General features: G+C 35.6%; 1 protein-coding gene across 1 annotated transcript; it reads left to right on the top strand.

Annotated features, from left to right (window-relative positions):
- Positions 1 to 19,784: 19,784 nt before the first annotated feature.
- LOC147394247 (heavy metal-associated isoprenylated plant protein 21-like) lies at positions 19,785 to 23,537 on the top strand. Its single transcript, XM_086453943.1, has 3 exons — positions 19,785 to 19,980; positions 20,174 to 20,249; positions 22,748 to 23,537. Exons 1-3 carry the CDS (start codon positions 19,909 to 19,911, stop codon positions 23,038 to 23,040), a joined length of 441 nt encoding a protein of 146 aa, XP_086310069.1. The 5' UTR covers positions 19,785 to 19,908; the 3' UTR covers positions 23,041 to 23,537.
- The last annotated feature ends 1,136 nt before the right edge of the window (positions 23,538 to 24,673 follow it).

The following is a 24,673-nucleotide window of genomic DNA, read 5'->3' on the forward strand; positions in this document are numbered from 1 at the left end:
CATTGAAGACGATGATGAAGAACCAGGCTGCAAAATGTATTTTGATGAAGCAGTTAATCAGAAAGGGAATATAATAGGGGTAGTCCTAATCAAGCCGGACGAGTCCCATATGCCAGTCTCCATTAGATTAAAGTTTCAATATTATAACAACAAGGCTGAATATGAGGCATGCATAGTAGGGTTGAAAGCAGCATTACATCTTGATGTTGATGAAATTTACATATTCGGAGATTGAAGCCTAGTAGTCTATCAAACGACTGGAGAATGGAATACCCGGGAGTAGAGATTGATCTCTTACCATTAGTATCTCAAAGAATTAAGCTTAAGTTTTCATAGGATTTCATTCACTTACATGCCAAGAGCTAAGAATCAATTTGCAGATGTACTAGCTACACTCGCTTCTATGATCAGTATTTCTAAATACCTAGTCATTGACCCCATTGAGATTGGAATTCAAGATAAGCCAGCTTATTGTCTACCTGTTGAAGTAGAAGAATTCGAAGAAAAGCCATGGTACTTGGACATCAAGGCATACCTCCAAGATCAAACCCTCCTATCAGATGCAACACCAAATTATTGTAAGACCATTCAGAAATTGACAGGAAAATTCTTCTTAAGTAATGGTATTCTATACAAGAAATCACATCATGAAATCCTACTTTGGTATGTTGTAGAAGTAGAAGCAAAACAACTAATCGAGACTGTACATGTTGGAGTCTACGGACCCCACATCAATGGTCACATGCTAGCCAAGAAGATCATGAGGATGGGCTATTATTGGATGACAATGGAGAGCGACTGCTATCAACTTGTTTGAAAATATCATGTAAAACCCCAAATTTTTAATTCGTATCTCGAGGAAAAAAATAAATAGTAGAATTTTAAGAAAATCTTGAAAGTGAGATTTAGGGGTAAAACTTTAGGATGTTTCTAATCATTTTTAATGGAATCTGACCTCACCATTAGATTCAAAATGATCGAAAAACATAGTTTAGCCTGTAAGCACGCTCAAATGCGAGTCCGAATATAAAAGTTGCAAAATCCTCGATTACCGGGTCGGACCAGGTTAAAATAGTGACTTTTTGTTAGAGGAATAATTTTTAAAATTCGATCATACTATTAGGTTCATAATGAAAAATTATTCAACATGGACTATTTATTTGTCATTTTTGGAATCAGGAAGTCGACTTATCGTCAAAAATGAAAACGACATCAAGTTTAGGGGTCACCTCAGGCCAAAAATGTAAACTTTTGATAGAGATATAATTTGTAGAAATTGACTACACCATTAGATCCGAAACGAAAAATTAGGCGAAAGAGAGTATTCATTTATCAGTTTTGGAGTTCGGATGATCAAGTTATCATCGATCAAAATAATAGGCGAAATACCGATTTCGTCTCAACTTTTATATAAATAAATTTAATTTTTTTTTATATAACTCATCTTCCCCAACGCGTCATTACAGTCGAGACATATACGAAAAAAAAAATTGTTTTTCCTCCGATTTTCCACTTCAGATCTCTCGCAAATGGTCCACTTTCGACGATCGCCACAGAAGATAAAAAGGTCCACAGCTACGTTCTCTACAAAACCCACCCAACCTTTCTTCATTTCAATTTCTTTTTCATCCAATATCGTCAAAAATTAGCCGTATTTGTATACGGAAATTTCGAAACTTTGACCTCAGATTTCGTCCATTTCTAGGTCAAACCGTCTTCCAACGCAGAAGAGAGAAATGTCCGCAGCCTCATTCTCTACATAACCCACCCAAATTCCTTCCATTTTCTCGTCTTTTTCACCCCGTATAGTAAAAAATCAGCCGTATTTTTATATGGAGATTTCGTAACTTCGACCTCGATTTTCATCGGTTTCGGGGTCAAACCGTCTTTCGCCGTAGAAGGGAGAAGAGACGAGCACATCGAGATCTTTGAAACCATTGGGCCGGTTTCAAAAATTAGCCATTTCGAAGTTTGGTCCGTCTCAATTTTCGTGCCGATCACCTCGATTTCCCCGCCCGTGCTTCGATCGTTTCGCCTGAAGATTGTAAGGAACTCTCAATTTCTATTAGTAATCGTAGATTGTGAAAATTGCATTTAGGATTTTATCTGAAATTTTTTTATGTATTTCCAAAATATAGAATTCTTTTGTTATTTCAAAATTCACGCCAGAAATTACATGTTTGATATGTTTAATTGTATTTTTTAACAAATTATACGTGGATAGAATATTTTAACTGGTTATTTCTATAAATTGGGTCTTGTGCACTGCTCGGACCCCGTTTTGATATGAAATTTGTATTTTTTTCAATATTATTGATAAAAATAAATTCTTTAGTTGGAAAATGTGATTTAATATTCAATGAACTCATATTGAGTTAATGAATATCAGAAAATGGATGTTTTATTGAAGAGATTGAAAATTGTAAAAAATCGAAAAGAGGGAAAAAATGTATGAAACGGTAAAATGTCAGAGTCACACCCGAGGGGTGATGTCTGCATTTTACGTTGTTGTATTGTTTGCAGGTTGGTGAACAGATATCCAGGGATAATATTACTGGTTGCATGTTTATTTACTTTCTGTTAGCGCGAGGCACTTTTTACGTTTCCGTTTTGTTATTTATTTTAGGTCGGGTGGGCACACTTGCATGGTAGGAAACTGGATATCTATTCTCAACCTTGTATTGTTAATTTCTATTTTGTTTTCAAATAAAAATAATATATATATGTACCTATTTTGTGAGCTGTTAAAGAGTTTGTGAATGCCTGAAAGGATAGTGCGTCATATCATCCGGAGTGGTATACTATCCTGAGATGTACGGTAGGGACCACCAAGCTCATACGTAGTATGGGACGCGTATGACAGTGGAGTCACAACTGGAATCCGGGTTTATTCCTCTCTATCTTTACCAGTGAACTTGTAATGTAAAGGTGGTCGTATACGAATGGTTTGTATATTTGGGAATCACATGCACGCCTGATAGGCATAGACGAAGATGATTAGTCAGTGATCACTAACAATCTATAGTAGTTGAACGTTCTGACACATCAAAAAGAGACCCATTACTTACGGTCACGTCAAACGGCCAGCCAGAGCCGGATAAATGGTCAACCAAGCGTGGTAAATAGCGACTAGCCACAAAATCATGAACTAAAAGCCAGAAAGGAATTGTAACATCATGTCCCGACTGGGAGTGATCCAGTCGTGAATCCCAACTCTCTAATTCCAATACTCCACCATTGTGTATTATGTATCTGTTGCTTATTTTGATATATAAAATGAAATGCATGTTTATTGTTTCCATTTGGTCAATTAGATTTGTATAAAAAGAGAATGTTATAGTGAGTACTGCTGATCGATGTAATGTGAGTTTTAAAATGTTTAGTTGCTCATCCCTGGCTATATGTACCAGTTAATCGTAGTTTTCTTCTGTAAAACTTTGTTTATTTTAAAATGATTCAGTATGTTTATTCGTTCATGTTAGGAGAGGTTATTGGCAGAAATTGTTGCTTCCTTACTGGGTAACCATTGTTACTCACCCTTTCATTCTCCATTTTTAGTTTCAGATCCGAAGCTTAGCGAGGCAGGAGTAGAACATGAGTGAGAATCATCTGGTAGGTCAGATAGACAGCCAGAGCCTGTCACTTGGTGAGTATTGGGGTTATACCCCTAGTGGTATCGATTCGTCAAAGAGTTATATAGATTTTTGTTTTGAGTGTTAGGAATTTTGTTAGAGTGAGGAACCTTTGTAAAATCTTGTATATAAATTTTCTTCTTCCGCACTCTGATAATTCGTACGTTATTAGACTTATATAGGCTTCCGCTAGAATTATATTTTGTATATATATACAAGATTGTATGTCGTTTATCAGGTGCAGGTTGAACGCCTTGGAATGCTGATGAGACTATCGTTGTTCTTCTCACCGGAGTTAATAATAATCTTAGTTTTACCTTACTTGTGGGGCAAGTAGGGGATCGAACCCAAGAGAAAGGAGGAATAGAGCTAAGCTAAGAAGATAAAATTCAAATTAACTAAAAGGAATTAAAACTGTTTTTCTTTGTATTTTTGAACTTATAAGAAGATGTAAAATTGCTAGAAAATAAACTAAAGTAAATGAAATTAAAAACAAGTAAACTTATGAATTAAAATACCATTGGAGGTGGATCTACCTAAAACATGTTAACGAGCAATTTCTAGTCTCTAGCCTTTTTATAACTCAATCATAAGGGCTTGGTGTTAGCTCCTTAGATCGGAAAGTTTTGCAATTAAAATGAAATAAAGGATAAAAAACAAAGTAGAATTTCTTGAGAACTTCTTACTACAAATTATCTAATTTAAGCATACTTTATCTTGATCTAATCTAAGCATAAAGTATCTATATTAAGAATAAAATGTGCAAGAAACTTAAAGAGAATTCATAAGCATTTTAAATAAAAGAAAGGCATAAAATTAGAAATAACACAAGAACTTGCTCTAGGCTTTTCCACTCTCCAATGGAGGGAAACTTAGCCTAATGTCATTGCAAGAGAGGGAAGATAAGAGATGAAAGAACTTTTCTTCATTTCATGGAGAAAATTACAATTTCTTCTTCTTCTACTTCTTACAAGACTAGTTAACCAAAAGAAAATAACTAGAAAATGAAAATACAAAAAATAAGAGAATAGGCAAAGAGCCTTAGATTAAAGGAGTCTTGGATAATAGAACCAAGATGGGACCCTTTCTCTAGAAATGAAGGCTCTATTTATAGAGAAAAATGTGTGTAGAAGAGTCTAAAAGTAGCCTCCACTTTTCTTTGCACAAAAAGACAAAAGAGGAGAATATGAGTTAAGGATTAGGGCATTCCAAAGGATTAGGGCATTCCAAAGTGTTAGGGCATTCCAAAGTGGGCCCAAATGCTTTTGCCTTGAGATTTTGATTCCAAATTGTTGATTTTCTGCACAAGAAACACACGTAATTAGATTTATCTAGTAAATGAATTTATTTATATATAATTAAGCCTAATTAACATGCAACGTGGTGGTTTGAGGCTTATCATGATTATTATCTTAATATAGAGAAATAGGTACAAAAATCAAGATAAATATCCGGAAAATGTGCGTATAATTGAGTGTTTGGAGACACTCATCACACCCCCAAACTTACCTTTTTCTAGTCCCTAGAAAATAAAACTACCACTTTCGCAGGCACCTCGACTGCATTTAGCGAATGCAGCAAGCCCTTGAACCGCTAGGTTACCCCTTGTGGACGAGTTTGACTCGTGAGGGTTTGCAGAAAATATACCCACAAAATTTGAAGACAACTTTGAAGTAAAAATAGTCAAAATCAAAACTTATATTGAAAAGCACAAGTCTTTTTTTTTTTTTTGTCAATCAATTAGAAGTACTGCTTGGTATAGAGTCCCAACCCTTATTTCTCTACGACAAAACTTAGACTTAAATTGACCTTTAAGCGATAGTGATTCTAACTCAGAAATTTAAGAGATTCGATTTCCCAAAATGAGTTTCAACCTTCTAACTACTCAAGAATAACTGGAGTAACTTAGGGTTTAATTCTAAACTTAGCATCCTGTCTGGGGTAGTGAGAAGTGTGGATATTCACTTTAATACCTCTAAGGGGCTTTATCTGTGATATTCCAGTATACTCACATTTTTACACTTGATGACTTTCACCCTACTAAAACTTTACATAAACTTTTGGATCTTTGACTTTTTCTCTTTTTTTTTTTTTTTTTTATATTACTTCTTCACTATTTTTCTAAGAAAAGTAGGCAGCCCTTTTCAAGGTACCCAGTCTAATTCAATGGTTGCTGTATAAGGTGTATACAATCCAGTTCTGTTTTTCTTCTAATCAACCAACCAATTGAACAAGGAAGTCAAAGTTCATCAAACCTAGTTTTTCCTTAAACTCTAGGTAGAAAGAAGGTAACAAGCTCTTTTAATACAATCTAGACTCTTGGTAACGTTATTAGAAGTGACTATAAACCAAAAGATAACTTTGCACTAATTTTTGCCTAAGAGAAAATGGGGACTCCAGATCATAGCTTCCAATGAAAGACTGATTAAATATTTTCACTAAGTGCTTAAAAGATACAAGCTAAGACTTTGAGAAAAATACAACAAAGTTGCCAACCAAATATTTTTCAATTTTTTTTGTATAAAAGAAGAAAATAATAAGTGGAAATCCAACCCATACACCCCCAAACTTAAACATTATATTGTCCTCAATATTTCAACATATACATGCAAAGGTAAAATTGAAATTGACAAAATGAAATGAAGTGGGTTAGATAGCACCTGAGAAAGACCTTATAGTCCTGTTGATATTTAACACAATGTCCCTTGAAGTGCATGGATTGCCTCCCAGAAGCGCTAAGTTTAACGTCTTTAGCTAGACGAAAACATAGTTAATTTTGATAGACGGGATCATCGAGAAAAAGAACTTCCTCCTGCGGAACATACTCGAGAAACGGTTTGAGACGTTGGCCATTCACTTTGAAAGTGGATCCGTCCTTAGGATTAAGGACTTCAACAGCACCATGGGGGTAAACTGTTTGGATAATATATGGGCCAGTCCATCGAGACTTAAGTTTTCCAGGAAAAAGGTGGAGTCTATTATCATACAACAAAACTTTTTGATTAGAAATGAAATTCCTCCTAAGAATGTGCCTATCGTGAAAGAATTTGGTACGCTCTTTGTACCTTTTGGCACAATCATACGAGTCATTTCTAATCTCTTCTAACTCGTCTAGTTGTAACTTTCGCTTCTCACCGGCTTTATCAAAATCAAAGTTGAGGCGTTTGATCGCCCAATATGCACGATGTTCTAGTTCTACAAGGAGATGGCAGGCCTTGCCAAAAACTAACCGGTAGGGAGACATCCCTATGGGTGTCTTGAATGCAGTCCTATAGGCCCAGAGTGAATCACTCAATCTCAAAGACCAATCTTTCCTTGAAGGATTGACTGTTTTTTCTAAGATAGTCTTTATTTCCCTGTTAGAAATCTCCACTTGTCCACTTGTTTGTAGGTGGTAAGGTGTGGCAACCTTATGGTTATGAGGTATTTCTTCATCAACGCAGCAAATATCTTGTTGCAAAAATGCGAGCCACCATCACTTATGATAGCTCGTGGAGTACCAAATCTTGAAAAAATCGTCTCCTTGATGAATTTTATCACAACTTTGTGATCGTTAGTTCTACATGCTACAGCTTCGACCCATTTTGACACATAGTCAACGGCAAGTAGGATGTATTGGTAACCCTGGGAGATAGGAAAGGGTCCGATGAAGTCTATACCCCACACGTCAAAAATTTCGATGATCAGGATAGGATTTTGAGGCATTTCATTTCTCTTAGAGATTTTTCCTAATCTCTGACATCTATCACAAGATTTGCTAAACTCGTGGGCATCACGAAAAATACTAGGCCAGAAAAAACCGCATTGTAAGATTTTCATGGCGGTCTTCTTACCACTAAAGTGCCCTCCGCAGGCATGATTATGGCAAAACTCTAGGATACTGACTTGCTCATAGGTTGAAATACAACGTCTAATGATTTGATCGGGACAATACTTAAATAAGTATGGTTCATCCCAAAAATACCATTTTATTTTTGACAGAAGACGAAGTTTCTCTTGACTAGTCATTTTGACTGGGAATTGACCTGTAACTAGGTAGTTGACAATGTCCGCATACCATGGAGCATTGGCTTGAGAGATTTGCATAAGTTGCTCATCGGGAAAGGATTCAGAGATGGGTAAGGATTCCTCGGATGGCTTGTTAACTATCCTAGACAAGTGATCAGCTACGACATTTTCTGCCCCTTTTTTATCTCGGATATCGAGATCAAACTCTTGTAGAAGTAGAATCCAACGGATTAATCTTGCTTTAGCATCTTTCTTTGATAGAAGGTACTTCAATGCTGCGTGGTCTGTGCAGATCACAACTTTAGATCCTATAAGGTAGGGACGGAATTTTTCAATGGCATAGACCACTGCTAGCATTTCCTTCTCCGTTGTAGAGTAGTTAAGCTGAGCATCATTAAGGGTTTTACTAGCATATTGGATAACATGAGGTTATTTTTCAATTCGCTGACCCAAAACAGCGCCTATTGCATAATCTGAAGCGTCGCACATAACTTCGAATGGAATGCTCCAGTTTGGAGGTTGAATAATGGGTGCCGAGGTTAACTCGAACTTGAGTTTGTTGAACACAGAGAGACATGACTCTGAAAAGTCGAAAGGAACATCCTTTCCCAATAGCTCACATAAAGGCTTCGAGATTTTCCCAAAATCTTTAATGAATCTACGATAAAAACCCGCATGGCCTAGGAATGACCTAATTTCTTTGACCGTTCTAGGAGGTGGTAATTTTTCAATTAGACCTACCTTTGCCTTATCTACCTCAATCCCTTTAGCAGAAACAATGTGCCCTAGCACAATCCCTGATGTTACCATGAAATGGCATTTTTCCCAATTGAGGACTAGATTGACCTCTTTGCAACGTTGAAGGACCAAAGTCAAGTGATGGAGACATTCCTCAAAACTTGGTCCGAAAATTGAAAAATCATCCATGAACACTTCGAGATATCTTTCTAGCATGTCAGAAAATATACTCATCATGCACCGTTGAAAAGTAGCGGGTGCATTGCATAATCCAAAAGGCATGCGACGATACGCGAAAGTTCCAAAGGGACAGGTGAACATTTTTTTCTCTTGATCGATTGGAGCAACAGGTATCTGGTTGTACCCGGAATAACCATCTAAGAAGTAATAATAAGAATGTCCTGCTAGACGCTCTAACATTTGATCAATGAAAGGTAAGGGAAAATGATCCTTAGGAGTCATCGAGTTGAGTTTCCTATAATCGATACACACTCTCCATCCATTTTGGACTCGAGTGGGGATTAATTCGTCGTCTTGGTTCACTACCACAGTGATACCAGATTTCTTAGGAACTACTTGTATAGGACTCACCCAACGACTGTCAGAGATAGGATAGATAATACCCGCATCTAGCAATTTTATGACTTCCATCCGAACCACGTCTTTCATGACAGGATTTAGTCGTCTCTGAGGTTCTAAGGAAGGTTTAGCAAAATCCTCTAAACGAATGTGGTGCATCACCACAGATGGACTAATTCCCTTGATGTCAGCTATGCTCCAACCAATAGCTTCTTGATGTCCTAACAACTTTCCCTCTTGGACTTCATTGAGGTGAGAGGAAATGGTCACAGGCAAGGTTTGATTCTTGCCAAGAAATGCATATCTCAAGGTCTCTGGAAGAGACTTGAGTTCCAATTTTGGAGGCTCGACATGAGAAGGAACAAGATTGGATGTGCGCACAGGAAGACTTTCAGCTTTTGCGTGCCACCGCACAGAATCTAAGAGTGGAACGGATTCAAGCAAAGCATTGACTTCGCTTATAGACTCTTCTACGTCCAAGTCAAGGCCAAAATGAGCCAAACATTTCGTTAGGGGATCAGAGTACCCTAATTCTTGATACGTTTGATTGACTAGCGTATCTATCATGTTCAATTCCTCCATACCATCATCTACATCAATTCCTTGGAAATTGTGGAAGACGTTCAGTTTCACTTTCATATCCCCAATGCTAAAGTCATAATTCCGTTTCTACAACGAATGACTGCGTCAGACGTGGCTAAGAATGGACGTCCTAAGATGATAGGAATATGACTGTTCGAATTGATGACTTGCTCTGTGTCTAAGACAACAAAGTCAACAAGGAAAATAGAAATCTTTGACTTTAACTATCACGTCCTCAACTATACCCTTTGGAATTTTTACGGACCTATCGGCTAGACTCAACGTGATATCTGTGGGTTTCAAAACCCCCAAACCTAATTGTTTATAAACCGAATAGGGTAAAAGGTTCACACTGACCCCTAAGTCTAAGAGACATTTTTCGACCACTTGATTTCCAATATGAATAGAAATTGTCGGACATCCAGGATCCTTAAATTTTGGTGCAATCGTTTGTTGGATGAGTGACGAAGCTTGAGCTGCCATAATAGCTTCCCGAGGAAATGGTGTTTTCCTTTTAGCTGTGGTCAAATCCTTTAAGAATTTCGCATAAGAAGGTATCTGCTTAATGGCATCTAGGAATGAGATATTGATATGCACATTTTGGAAGACTTCTAAGACACCCTCAAACTGCTTATCTTTTTTAGAATCTCTAAGGCGATGGGGAAATGGAGCTTTTGGAATTGGCAAAATGATAGGAGGATTTTCCAAATCTTTCTTCTTCTCTGTTGGAGACACTATGGCTTCTTTTTGTGATTTGTCCTTTTCTAAGACCTTTTCTCCCGTGTCAATAGGTTGGACCTTGTTGTCTACCTTCTTTCCCGAACGCAAGGTGTGGATTGCCTGGATTGAGTCTTGTGGAGCTCCAGAATGGCTTCCTATTTTGTATTGACCTTTTGATCCGTTTGGAATCAAAGGTTGACCTCTAGGGTTAGGGATAGTCTGACTAGGAAATTGACCTTTCTCTCTCCCACTCAAGGAAAGAGCTAGCTGCCCCAACTGAACTTCCATCTTAGCTATGGATTGCGCAGTGACCTGGTTAATCTGAGTTTGATTTTGATGGGTTTGCTGTTGAGTTTGGATGAACTGATGTTGCTGCCTCATCAACTCGGCAATCATAGATTCTAAAGACGACTGTTGTTGGGCAGGCTATTGGTAATTGGTCATGGGATCTGGTATGATGGCTCTGCAATCGGTAGATTGTTGGGGTTGATAAGGGACTTGAGGAACAATGGCTTGATTTGTGGAAGAACCAGATTGCCTAGGAAAACTCCTATTGTAACCTGACGGACCACTAGATTGAATAGGTTCGTTCTGTCTGTATGAGAAATTAGGATGAAACCTATTATCTGGGTGATACGTTTGGCTAAAAGAGTTGGAGTTGGCTTCTTAAAAGCACTATAGCCATTAATCGCATTTGCTTGTTCAGCTTTGATTTGAGGCAAGGTGGGACAACATTCGACCAAATGGTCATTGCCGTCGCATATGACACACAAAGAACTCGGTTCGACAGTCACTTGCGAAATTGTACGAGGGTCTAGGTGAGGTTTGGATGCTGAGATGGTAAAGGCATCTAACTTCTTCGTGAGATTATTCATCCCACTCACTAGACTACACATGACATTTTTGAAATCAGGGTCTGCCTTCATCTCATACATGCCTGTCTTCCTAACCGGATCGTCTCTATCAAATTCTTCTTGGTTAGTACTCAAATTTTGAGCACTCTCAGCTAACTCTACGAGGAAATCATACGCTTGGTTAGGAGTCTGGTTCATGAACTGACCCTTATGCATTGACTCGACTAAGGTACGTTGATTCATTGTTAATCCTCTATAAAAACTTTGCACCAACTGTGTTTTGTCAATGCCATGGTGTGGGCATTTGACCAATAAATCATTGAATCTTTCCCAAGTTTGGGAAAATTCATCATCAGGACGGGCTCTAAAATTTCTAATAGAGTCCTTCATTTTCTCAGTTTTGGCCACGGGGTAGAATTTGGCCATAAATTTTTTTGATAGAACATCCCAAGTAGATATGGAATTGGGTGTTAGGGAGTTCAACCACGCAGCTGCATGGTCTTCCAAGGATAACGGGAACAGAATAAGCTTGATACTCTCCTCATCTAGATTCTGATTTCTAAAAGTTTGACATATAGTCAAGAATCGATTAAGATGGGTGTAAGGTTGTTCACGCTCTAAACCGTGGAACTTAGGGAGCATATTGATGGTGGCAGCCCTAATTTCAAACTGAGGTGCATTGTTCAACGGTAAAACAATGCATGTGGGAGGAGATGCGGAAGCTGGAGCGAAGAGTTCATTGAGAGTTCGCTCTCGATCACCCATCATAATTACTGATGGTGTCTTGCGTATCCTACTGATGGTACGTTCGATCTCAAGATCAAATGGTTCTAACACGTTATTTTGTGAACGTCTACCAAGCATACAAATCACACAGTCGATCAAACAATCACGAAAAGAAAAGACTGGACCTAGATAGGTTGCCTAAAGCTAGGCAGCTCCTAATTGGGTAGAAATAACGCAACTAGCCTTCCAACTCGGTTCTATGAAGTCAAGTTTGAATCATTCGGATCTCCAGATCGGATGAGGCGCATAATGCATAAGCAAGAGCACGCTTAAATACCTTCCTTTCTTGAATAGACTGAGTCTATCCCTTCAAAGGGCAAGATCTTACTAGATACAAAAATGACCAAGAAGCGCAATTGGCACAACTTGAAGCGGAATTTCTCCTATTGAGCTCGTGGCCCCTATAGTCAAGTCTAATTGATTTTAATTAATTTGATTGGATGACTAGTGAATTGATTATCCTAATTAGAGCAAGGAATTGGTAATGACTTCCAATCCTTATCTTATCATGTCATCTCTAGGAGAGGGGTGCTCTTTACTACCTAATTAACTATTCCAAGTGTGTGCAAATTGGAAAAATAACATACAAAGGCAAGGAGTAACCCACTAGAGAGGCGTGGGTGTTTCGGGATTACCTCCCGTGCTAGACGGGGTGAAGACGATTTGAGTCGACTTAGGCCACCAACTCCAATTTTGGTGTGCGAACCTAAGGAGCCATGACGGTATTGTCCACCCGTCGTCCTTCCTTAGTCTATTACAATCCAAGTCTTCTTGGATAATTAATAAAAATTACAAGAAATCCTATACAAGAGTTTCTAAAACAGAAAAATAAACCTAACTAAAGATTTAAGAAAATTGAAAGAAAATAAGAAAAAAGAAAAAAAAAATGTTCACCTACAAGAAGCAAAACAGAAATGTTAGCAGAAATGATAGTAAATGGACTCAAAAACAGAATCTAACTTACCGTTATGTTGCTGACTTTGTCACATTTTATAGAAAATTTCGTTCTACCCCAAATCAATGTACACTAATAGATAATCGGAGATCGGAGTAGAAAGTTACAGTCAGTTTAAGTTCTGCTGTCAAGGGTTAAAAAGAAAACGAAAAAATGACTTTTTTTTTTTTTTAATGTTTTTTTTCTTCTTTCTTATCTCTTAAAATCTCAAGAACACTTGAACTTATAGAAAGAAACCAAAAGAAAAAATGAAAAAAAATAAAAATGAAAAAAAATAAATTTTAAATCAAAACTTACCACTACTACCTTTACCTTTCCCCGGCAGCGGTGCCAAAATTCTGATGAGACTATTGTTCTGTTCTCACACCGGAGTTAATAACTTAGTTTTTTACCTTACTTGTGGGGCAAGTAGGGGATCGAACCCAAGAGAAAGGAGGAATAGAGCTAAGCTAAGAAGATAAAATTCAAATTAACTAAAAGGAATTAAAACTGTTTTTCTTTGTATTTTTGAACTTATAAGAAGATGTAAAATTGCTAGAAAATAAACTAAAGTAAATGAAATTAAAAACAAGTAAACTTAGGAATTAAAATACCATTGGAGGTGGATCTACCTAAAACATGTTAACGAGCAATTTCTAGTCTCTAGCCTTTTTATAACTCAATCATAAGGGCTTGGTGTTAGCTCCTTAGATCGGAAAGTTTTGCAATTAAAATGAAATAAAGGATAAAAACAAAGTAGAATTTCTTGAGAACTTCTTACTACAAATTATCTAATTTAAGCATACTTTATCTTGATCTAATCTAAGCATAAAGTATCTATATTAAGAATAAAATGTGCAAGAAACTTAAAGAGAATTCATAAGCATTTTAAATAAAAGAAAGGCATAAAATTAGAAATACACAAGAACTTGCTCTAGGCTTTTCCACTCTCCAATGGAGGGAAACTTAGCCTAATGTCATTGCAAGAGAGGGAAGATAAGAGATGAAAGAACTTTTCTTCATTTCATGGAGAAAATTACAATTTCTTCCTCCTTCTACTTCTTACAAGACTAGTTAACCAAAAGAAAATAACTAGAAAATGAAAATACAAAAATAAGAGAATAGGCAAAGAGCCTTAGATTAAAGGAGTCTTGGATAATAGAACCAAGGTGGGACCCTTTCTCTAGAAATGAAGGCTCTATTTATAGAGAAAAATGTGTGTAGAAGAGTCTAAAAGTAGCCTCCACTTTCTTTGCACAAAAAGACAAAAGAGGAGAATATGAGTTAAGGATTAGGGCATTCCAAAGGATTAGGGCATTCCAAAGTGTTAGGGGCATTCCAAAGTGGGCCCAAATGCTTTTGCCTTGAGATTTTGATTCCAAATTGTTGATTTTCTGCACAAGAAACACACGTAATTAGATTTATCTAGTAAATGAATTTATTTATATATAATTAAGCCTAATTAACATGCAACGTGGTGGTTTGAGGCTTATCATGATTATTATCTTAATATAGAGAAATAGGTACAAAAATCAAGATAAATATCCGGAAAATGTGCGTATAATTGAGTGTTTGGAGACACTCATCAAATGCTAACATAAACAGAGGAGACTATGCCAAAATTTCGAGGTGCCACCTAGTACCTTGAGATCTGACATAGGGATTTGTGTTAGTGTTCGGCAGGGTGCCACATACCATCTATACCAGATTTATACCAACAAGATCAATGCTCTGCCTTCAAAATTACATAACATGAGCACCCCTTGGCCCTTTTCACTCTTGGACATGGATGTCATCGGACAGATCTCGCCAAAAGCTACAAATGGGCACCGTTTCATCCTAGTTGCTATAAATTATTTTAATAAGTGGGTAGAAACAGCATATTATGCCAATGTCATGAAAAGTAATGTCTTGAAGTTTGTCAAAAATAACATTATTTGTTGGTATGGGCTTCCTAGCGGATTAATAACTGACAACGCCAAAAACATCAAGAACAAGGATATGATCAAGATGTGCGAAGACTTCTAAATCACTCATTACAACTTGGTACCCTACAAATCTAAGATGAACAGAGCCATCGAGGCAGCTAACAAGAACATCAAGAAAATGATCAAGAAGATGACTGTTACATACAAGGATTAGCACGACATGTTGTCTTTTGCACTTTATACCTATCGAACCTCGTTCAGGACTTCGACTGGGGTAACGCCATACTCGCTAGTATACAGAATGAAAATAGTCCTACCCATAGAAGTTGACATTTTCTCCCTCCGAATCTTGAAAGAAGTAAAATTGGATGAAATTGAATAGGTTCAAGCTCGATTTGACTAGTTAAACCTTATTGAAGAAAAACACATTACAGCTATCTGTCATGAGTAGTTCTATCAACAACAAGTAGCTTGTGCCTACAACAAAAAAGTCAAACCTAGATATTTCTTCTCACGAAAGCTTGTCTTGAAGAAGATTATACCAATCTAAGAAAACGCTAGAGGAAAGTTTTGACCAAACTAAGAGGAACCATTTATTGTATAGAAGGTGATGATAAGAAGAGCTCTGATTCTTACAGAAATAGACAAAGAAGTCTTCCCTTAATCAATCAATGCTGACACTGTCAAGAAATATTACACCTGAGATCTAACCCTGAGATGATGAAAGGCCATTTTTGCTATCTTAAACTAACTACCAACCCTAGTCAATCTTTTTGAGCCATCACGTTCATTTCTTAACTTAAGATTAGGGCAAGCCAATAAACGAAAAAAAAAAGAGATAAAAAGAATAGAAAATCATCAAATTACTCCTGGCCCATGATGATAAACTGTTAATGGTTAAACATACAAAAAAATCGGACATTTAATTTGAGTTAGACCCAAATCTCCAGCCTAAAAAAGTTCAAGAGACACTAGAAGAAGGCATAAATCATCTTTTCGAAACAAAAATAGACGAAACCCATGTCTAACTTACTCTAGATAAACCCAGACCTTAATTTTTTGTTTATTTCCACTACCATTAACCTAAGCCAACATTTCGTCCCACTAAAAGTCATTTCTGATCAGAAAATGTTTTAGGGCAACAGAATGACGATGGCAGCACCCATGATCTTGTGACTTGATCTGGATCTCAAATCCTATTAGTCGTTAGAAGACTCAAGAAGGGAATCCAGATCGGATATTAAAAAAAAAGAATGTCTTGAAGCTTAGAGTAGTCACTTTCACGACTCAACTTGAGTCGCCGAACCACAAAAAATCATTAGAAAATTCGAGAGGAGAATCTATATCGATCACTCAAGAAAGAGCACCACTACAAAAGTAGAGTCGTCGATCTCATAGCTCAACTTGAGTCACTAAGCCACAGAGACACAAAGACTCCGAGTAAGAATCGTAATATAAAAATTCAAAAATATACAAGCATAGTTTGAAAGGGTATAATGAAAATTTGAAAGGACGCTATGAGTAAAATAATCAGACTATAGCAAGATCAAAGTCATCGGCATGATGAAAATCCCATAAAAGGGCTTCGATGTGCAAAAATGTAAAAATCAGGTCTGGTAAAAGTCATAACTGGCACCAGGCGTAATAAGGGTAAACAAAAAAAACAAAAAAGACAGAAATAAAAAATAAAAAAAAACTCTTGGCCAGCAAGAGTATAAACTGTGAACGGCAAAATCTTTCTAAAAATCTTGAGGCCGGAGCAGATAACAATCTTCCAGTACCAGGGTACTAGGAATGACTAAAAAGGGACCAAAATAATAATTGACACTTGTATCCTCTGTAGTTAGCAAAAATATCAAAACCATCACAACCAAAGATTTTACAAACTCTGAATTTATTATACTCATTTGATAAAGACATTTTATTAAATTTTTAAAAACTATTATTTTGGTCAATGACGACAAATCTAAAACTTATTCAACAAAATTTTATATTTTTAAGAACAATATATATATCTCAGGCCAAGTAAGTACAAAACCTATTTTCTTTGCATTAAATATTTCAATATCTCATACATTCAGATAGTGAAAAGAAAATATAAAAAATGGGAATACAACACATAATCCGTCAAATGTCATAGTAAGAAATGAAAAAGGAATCAAGGCGTTCTTCTAGATCACGAATCCGAGTAGTTTGGTTAGTTATCACTCTTTCAGCATCTGAAGTGTCACGACCCACCAAATATGTTGTAAAGTTGTCAAAATGAAGATTCTGGGCAAGTCTATCCCTCAACTCAGCAACTTTGACTCGAAGTCTGGCCACTTCACCACTATCACTAGATCCCAACTGCACATGTTCAGACGTCAGTCAGGCAATCTCTTTCTACAACTTGTAATCAAATTTGAGCCAAATAGCCTGAATTAGATGATGATCAGTTTGAGACTCTTCCACCGAGCTCGATAATCAAAGAAGGATAAAGCACCAGGATATGTTCAGGGCACTATCAACACCGATTACCTACCAGAGATGAGTTCTTGAATCCAATGCAAGTATGACGGGAATAAGGGTGTTGTAAAGATGGGTCGACTCAAAACCTCAACTTGACTCCAACTACTAGCGAGGGCTACATTGTTGTTGATATGACCTTTAGTGACGATGAGATGCTCTATAGAGACGGTCCCGGTCAACATTGTAACCTTTTTTTTTTGTTGTAGTCATATGATTGGTATATGAACAATAGATTTAGATTCTCTGTCTATGTAATAAAATATAATGGTGGGTCCTACTCATTATATCTCGAAGCCAAGGCTTTTTTTTTTTCTAAATATTTATTTATTCATTCATTATATGTTGATTTCATATGATTTTCTACTTCTCTTTTAATGTATATTTCATTTTGTACATATTTTGTCCAACCACTCCTGTGAACTTTAACATCTTTTCACTCATTTGAGGTGAATCGATATTTACAAAGAAAAATATAAGATCTTTTATTTTCTTAGTTTATCTCAAGTGATTTGCTCAATGAAACAAATAATCTTCCACCTTTCTCATGAGTTCTTTATCATATTCTTTATTAGATTTTTTTGTTCATTTTTCAATCATGGAAGAATAAATGGCTTCAATGTAGTAGAAAACATCTTCTGTTAATTTCAAGTTCGTATTTCTAAAAATGAAAAATAAAGTTTAAGGAAACATCATTAGTAGATAGGGGTGGAGTTAGGATTTTATTATAGTGGGGGTAAACTATAGTTGCCTTATAAGGTTGAAGAACATGAAGATGAGTGATTTTGAAGAGAAAATTCATGGGTTAGAGATTGTAGAAAAAGGTATTTAGGTCATTTATTAGTTTTTTATGAGAGAATACCTCAGTTAAGGGATAATGTCATCAGTAGGGTGGGGACAATTGCTCATTATTCATCTAATATAAGGGTTCTAATAAAATCATAAACTTAGAGTCGGGTGGGGGTAATCACCAAAGGTTTGTGGGGACGAATTTAAAATATATCAAATTTTAAGAAGGATAATGTAAATTTTTTTTTATTTTTTTATTTTTTAAATTGTAAGGGTAAGTATCCCCACTGTAAATCTGCCCTTACCTCCAAAAAATGGGGAACTTGAGAGGAGGTACCTATTTTTTATCGTGAAAATCCGATGACCAAAATCTGACAAGGGATGGGTCATGCGTTGGAGACACACATTCTAATCTTCAAAACCCAAAATGGCCTTGGTGAGTGGATAGATTGTGGGATCCATCGTGAGTTAGAGTTTCTCTAAGAGGGTTAGACATCTTGGTTACAAAAAATAAAAATAAAAAGGGAAAAAGTCTATTGTGTACCTGCCTCTCCCGCATGGTTTTTAAACTCGGTATTTGGTCTCGTCTCGTTCACCTCTGATACCGAGTTGACTCGGACGATACGTCTCGTCTCGTCGAGTCGTCTCGTTCAACATTAAAACAATGGTTTTTAACCATTTAAAAAATCTGAAAAAATCAGGAAAATTTCAGAATTGATTCCTATTAAAAAAAATGAACCCCTCAAAAAATATAAAATTAAAAAAAATTTATAATATACCTATCAATCAAATTCAAGGTAATTAAATAAGGGTCCCGTTCAATGGCTAATTTTTTGGCAAAACATTTTTCAAAACATGAGTTAGAAGTTTTGGAATGGGCTGATTTTTGGTGAAGATGATCTCTACGGTGAGGAGATTATCATCACCAAAAATCAGCCCAATCCAAAACTTCTAACCCCATAAAAAATAGTTTACAAAAAATGGACGGTCCACGATTTTTCAACTTGTAAACATGGGTTAGAAGTTTTGGAATGAGCTGATTTTTTGTGAGGATGATCTCCTCACCATAGAGATCATCCTCACCAAAAATCAGCCCATTCCAAAACTTCTAACTCATGTTTTGAAAAATGTTTTGCCAAAAAGTTAGTCATTGAATGCTACCCATTAAATAAAACACATGTTTCCTAAAGATTAGTATAAATTTCTACTGAAATTTTTATCAAAAACTTCTAAAGAAAAAATAAAACAAATTATCAAAAATACATTTAAGTATTTATCACAAGAAAGTAATAATATCACTCAATAGCTATTGCTTGTAAAAATAAAATAGAAATTTTCATTTTTAACTTTTTTTTTCACAAAACTCGGTTGTCTCGGTTAACTCGGACGAGATTTTGAAAATCTCGTCCGATACAACTCGTTTGTCTCGCGAGTTAATGTAAAATCTGTAATATCTCGGATATCTCGTTTATCTCGGACGAGTTTTGCGAAAATATCGTCCGAGACGACTCGCATAACTCACGAGACGCGTTCGTCTCATAACTCATTGTGAGTTGGTCTCGTTCACCGCTGATACCGAGTTAACTCGGGCGATACGTCTCGGTCTCGGACGAGTTTTAAAACCATGCTCTCCCGATACCTAGGCCCATAGCATGATTTGGGGCCTAAGTTTCACTTTTTATTTGTTTTCAATTACAATTAGAAAAGGAAAACCTGTCCCTTCACTCATTTCTTATTAAAAATCTATCGTTCAATTTACTCAATACTAATATAAATGCAGCAAATCATACTATTAACACCCATTAGACCCCTACCTCCTTCACCCTCTTTGCTTTCCGCTAAAGGAGAACCAAATGGGAGCACTTGATTATATCTCCAACTTTTGCTCTGTTACTAGCACAAGAACTAAACGCAAACCAATGCAGGTACTCAGTAACCCACCTTCTACCTTTAATTCTTTGCTTTCTTTCTAGTTTTTTTTCTTAAATTTGTTGTGGGTAAAGTGAGGAGATACTTCTCTCTTTCTCTCTCTGAGACCCAATCATTCTTCTTTTTGTTTGTTCATTGTCCTTTGGTAGCTTTATACAAATTAAAGATGGGTTTTGTTTTCTTTGTCAGACAGTGGAGATTAAGGTGAAAATCGACTGTGATGGCTGTGAACGGAAAGTTAAAAATTCTGTTTCCTCCATGAAAGGTTCAAATACAAATCTTTTGAAACCTCTCTCTCTCTCTCTCTCTCTCTCTCATAGCTTACAGCTTACATTGTTGTGCTTCTGGAATGAAAATATGAATGTTCTCTTTAATTCATCTATTAAAAATAAAAAAATTATTGAGTGTCCATAAAACACTCATTGTGGTTTGAAAACCGGACCGGACCGACTGTCCAATAGGATTTGAACGGAATTTGTAAGAATTTCGATCCAGTTTGCAGAGAACCGGAATTTGATTTTGAACCTTCGCTTTTTCCTAGTTCAATGGTTCAACCGTCCAAACCGTTGGACCTTCTGAACCGGTTCTTAATTCATCCTTCAAATCAACGCTTTTTAGTGTCAAAAGAAATTTGTAAACATTCTTTAAATTGAAATTCTGAAAAAAGTTTCAATTTGGGACAAACTTGCATTACAAACTTAACAAGGTTTCAAAGTCTTACCAAATTGGCAATATAACACCACAGCCCTCTAGATTTTATGGTAAAACTAAGATAAAAAATAATTTTTTGACTCTTGATGGAAGGTTTTGGAAATGAATGGCTACTCAACTCCCATCAAACTCTCGAATTTAAAAAATAAAGTTTTTAAAGATTTTTTATAATAAAATTCTTATAATTTTCTCCACTATGGTATTGAATCATGTTTGTAAATGCCACAAGATTAATTCTGCAACGCTTAGTAAGCTCTGTATTAGTAAAGTAAGACATGCTAAACCAATTTTACATCACAATTTTTGTTTTTTGTCATCATGTAAAAGCAGATAGGAAGTACAAGGTTTCAAAATCCTACCCATCAATTAAGGGATTTGAATTTACAAGTATGGATACTTTCTTAAAATTCAACATTCAATATTGAATTTATAAGAAAAGTAATAATTGTTATTGTTTCATAGCAAAGAATTTACTTTCATGAATAGCTTATATTTTATTTGTTATCATATAATATATATTTTTTAATAAGTAGAATTCGGTTCAACCGAATTAAACCTCGGTTGGACCTCGGTTGGACCAATTGAGCAAAATTCCAATTCGAGCACTAGTAGGAATTTCAAAACATTAATTCTTACATTTATCTTTTAAGAACTCTTATAAATGCCAATGTTGTATTAATATCACAATTTAAATCTAGCAATAGGTGATGAGTTCATTAGGTGTGGCAAAGGTTAAAACAAATAGTTTCTTATTACATTTATAACGTAGTAGAGCAAAATCATACATATAATTTTTTTTAAATAATTAATTTTTAACATTAATTATTGTAATGTTATTTAAATTCTGGTTTTGAAAATAAAAAATAAGAGTGATGATAATAGGACTTTCTAGGTGGCATACTCAAATGATTTCATGACATAGACAAGTTCAAGAATCGTAGATTTTGTGCTCAGGATACATTTTGTTATGGGGAAATGCAGTTGTATATCACGAGATGTTCAGAGATCTACAGTATCCCAATTTGTCATATCATGGAGTCATTTGAGTATGCTACCTAGGGATTCATATTATCACTACTCTAAAAATAAATAAACAGTATCTTGAAAATGTGTCTTCTTTATTCTTTGGCTTTTTCTTATTTATTTTTCTTTACGCTTTTGTACGCTTTTGTTCTTTAGACGACAGGTTACGTGTGTCATTTTAATTTTAGTCAACAAGAAATGTTCTCTCTACTTTGTAAACAAAGCGCACCTTTCACATCAACTCACGAATTTTAAGGTCAATAATATTATCTAAGGTCCATATGAATCCGTGGTAAACTTAAAATGTAAATTTAATAAGATAACAATTGTTTCACAAGGAAATTACTTTTTTCTGTAAAACATTTTTTACGAAATCCATTTTTCAAGCTTTTACACACAAAAAAAGAAAAAATATTGACTTTATCAAGAGAAATTAAAAAAAAAAACAATTCATACCCACCCTAGGATAATTTTAGTGCTCATTTTATAATGAATTTTGATTACGAAAATGATTATCTATCGCACTTGAGATGAAGCACAATTTGATGGATTTACCATTTTCCCTTGTGTTAAATGTATAGAAATGGACTCTTAGAAATCTCTTTGTTAAATTTTAAATATATATATATATATCAATTCATGTAGACCCTTTAACAAGTTCCTTTTATTTGGTATTTTAATTTGTTAATTCATGAAAAAAAATGATTTTTTTTGTTAATAGGTAAAATCACAAATCTGACTACATAATATCCAACGGGTTAGGTAAAAATACAATTACTAAAAAGGCTGTATGATCCTCTTGTAAATACCAAAAAAAAAACAAAAAGTTGCCTGATTCAGTTTTTTCTTTTGCAAAATAGTCGATGGTCTTGGTAAAAAAAAAAATCTTTACAAGGATGCATTCCATCTTCTTATACTCTATTATTACATAGTAAATTCAGGAACTCTATCATCATTTACTGACAATTAACAAAGTGGGTTCCTTCTTAGTGTAAATTTTAATAACTAAATTATTTAATTTTCACTCAGGTGTTCGATCAGTGGAAATAAATCGAAAGCAAAGCCGAGTGACCGTTTCTGGTTATGTAGAGCCAAATAAAGTGCTGAATAGAGTGAAGAGTACTGGCAAGAAAGCTGAGTTTTGGCCATATGTCCCTTACAATATAGTGACTTATCCTTATGCCACTCAGGCTTACGACAAGAGGGCGCCAGCGGGGTATGTGCGCAATGTGGTGCAAGCACTACCTAGTCCAGGCAACCACGACGAGAGATTCATCTCAATCTTCAGCGACGATAACCCTAATGCATGCTCTATCATGTAAACCATGAATTCATGGAATTCCATGCACGATTATTATTCTATCCTACTATATAATATGTTGTAGTACTTTGATCATTGTCTATATGAGAGTGTGAAGTAAGAGGAGTAATTGACCATATGTGGTTGAAGGTGAATTTTGAGATTAAGAGATGCCAAGGGGTTCTCTAAAGATTTAGCTAGCAAATTAAATGAGAGAGCTCAAGTGGGACTAAAGAGCTCAAGTGGGGAAGATGATGAACAATTAAGCTGCAGAGGGACTATTCTTATGAGGTGAATTTTCTAAACCCTCCCTTAGTCTTTGAGAGAGGGTTTTACATTGTAAAATTTGTGACAGATGTCTCCATACAATTGGTCTAAGTGTAATGCAATATGGGGTATGAGATGGAAGATGATTGCTGACCCTACCCTTGGATCTTGTGCCCATCTTTTATTAATGCTGATACTTAAGTTTGATTAGTATTGTCTCAACATAATTAATATTGAGTTTGTATAATTCACTATTTGTAGCTGGTGAGTCAGAGAATGTCACATCCATCTTAGACTTGATAAATTCTCTTAGATAAGGTAGAATTTTTAAAGACGTTGAAGTCGATTGGACTAAATTGAATGAATTAGTCCATGACTATTTGATTAATCACCCTCTCCCTTTTTCAACTTAAATGTTATATCTTCTTCAACCTTCAAATCTCAAGAACAAGGTAGAATTTTAAGGACGTTGAAGTCGATTGGTTTTGCGAAGAAATCCAAAAACATCATTGTATAGCCCCCAATTTTTTTTCAAACTTTCAAGGATTTAGGCAATAATTGAATGGATAATTTTGATATTCTATAAGATGCTAAAGAAAAATGACCAAATGACCCTCCTCTTGAAGCCCTTTCCAAAAATTGACTTCCACCCAATCCCATGAGATATTAATGGAAAATGATCGAATTACCCTCATCTTGAAGCCTTTTCGAAAAATTGACTCTTCCCCAGAACCCATTGTCCTTGGAAGTTCGACTTGTGGGATAATTGTTTTTTATGATTTTCCTTTTTTTATCTATTCAGTTCTTGTCGAAAACTCCTGATTTTAGCGTGTGTTTGTGTGTGTGTGTATGTGTGTGTGTGAGAGAGATTCTTCAATCTTGGACAAAACCCTATTTTTTTCTCCATTTTAGGATTGAAGGTTGCTGAAGGTGGAATCTCAAAGTTGGAATACAACTATCCAAGTTAAAAACTTACCCTAAAAGTTTAAGAAATTTCAATTTGACACTCATTTTAAAAGGAAAAATCAAGAAATAATTTGAATGTGTTCTCAAAGGTGTGAATTCGTTTCTTTCATAAATAAAGATAACTTATATTTCCATGCCAACGTTTGCTAACGCCACCCCAAGATTTATGATTTACATATGAATTGGGTGGCATTAATAAAAGTTGATGTTGCTATAAAGATCCTCTACATAAAAAAGGTTTGATGTTCTTTAGAAAATTCTTGTTGTACACATAATTATGTAGAATCCCATAATCTTCAAACCATTTTGACCAAATAAAATAAAATAAGAATTTTTTGTTTATTTGCTTATCATATCCCCACACTTTGGGTGAGACTAATCCCACAATCACACTCATTACTCCCTTGGAAAGTCCTTTGTGC

This window comes from Akebia trifoliata, chromosome 9 (genome assembly GCF_017979445.1).
Source record: "Akebia trifoliata isolate Shusen 1 chromosome 9, ASM1797944v1, whole genome shotgun sequence".
NCBI lineage: Eukaryota > Viridiplantae > Streptophyta > Magnoliopsida > Ranunculales > Lardizabalaceae > Akebia > Akebia trifoliata.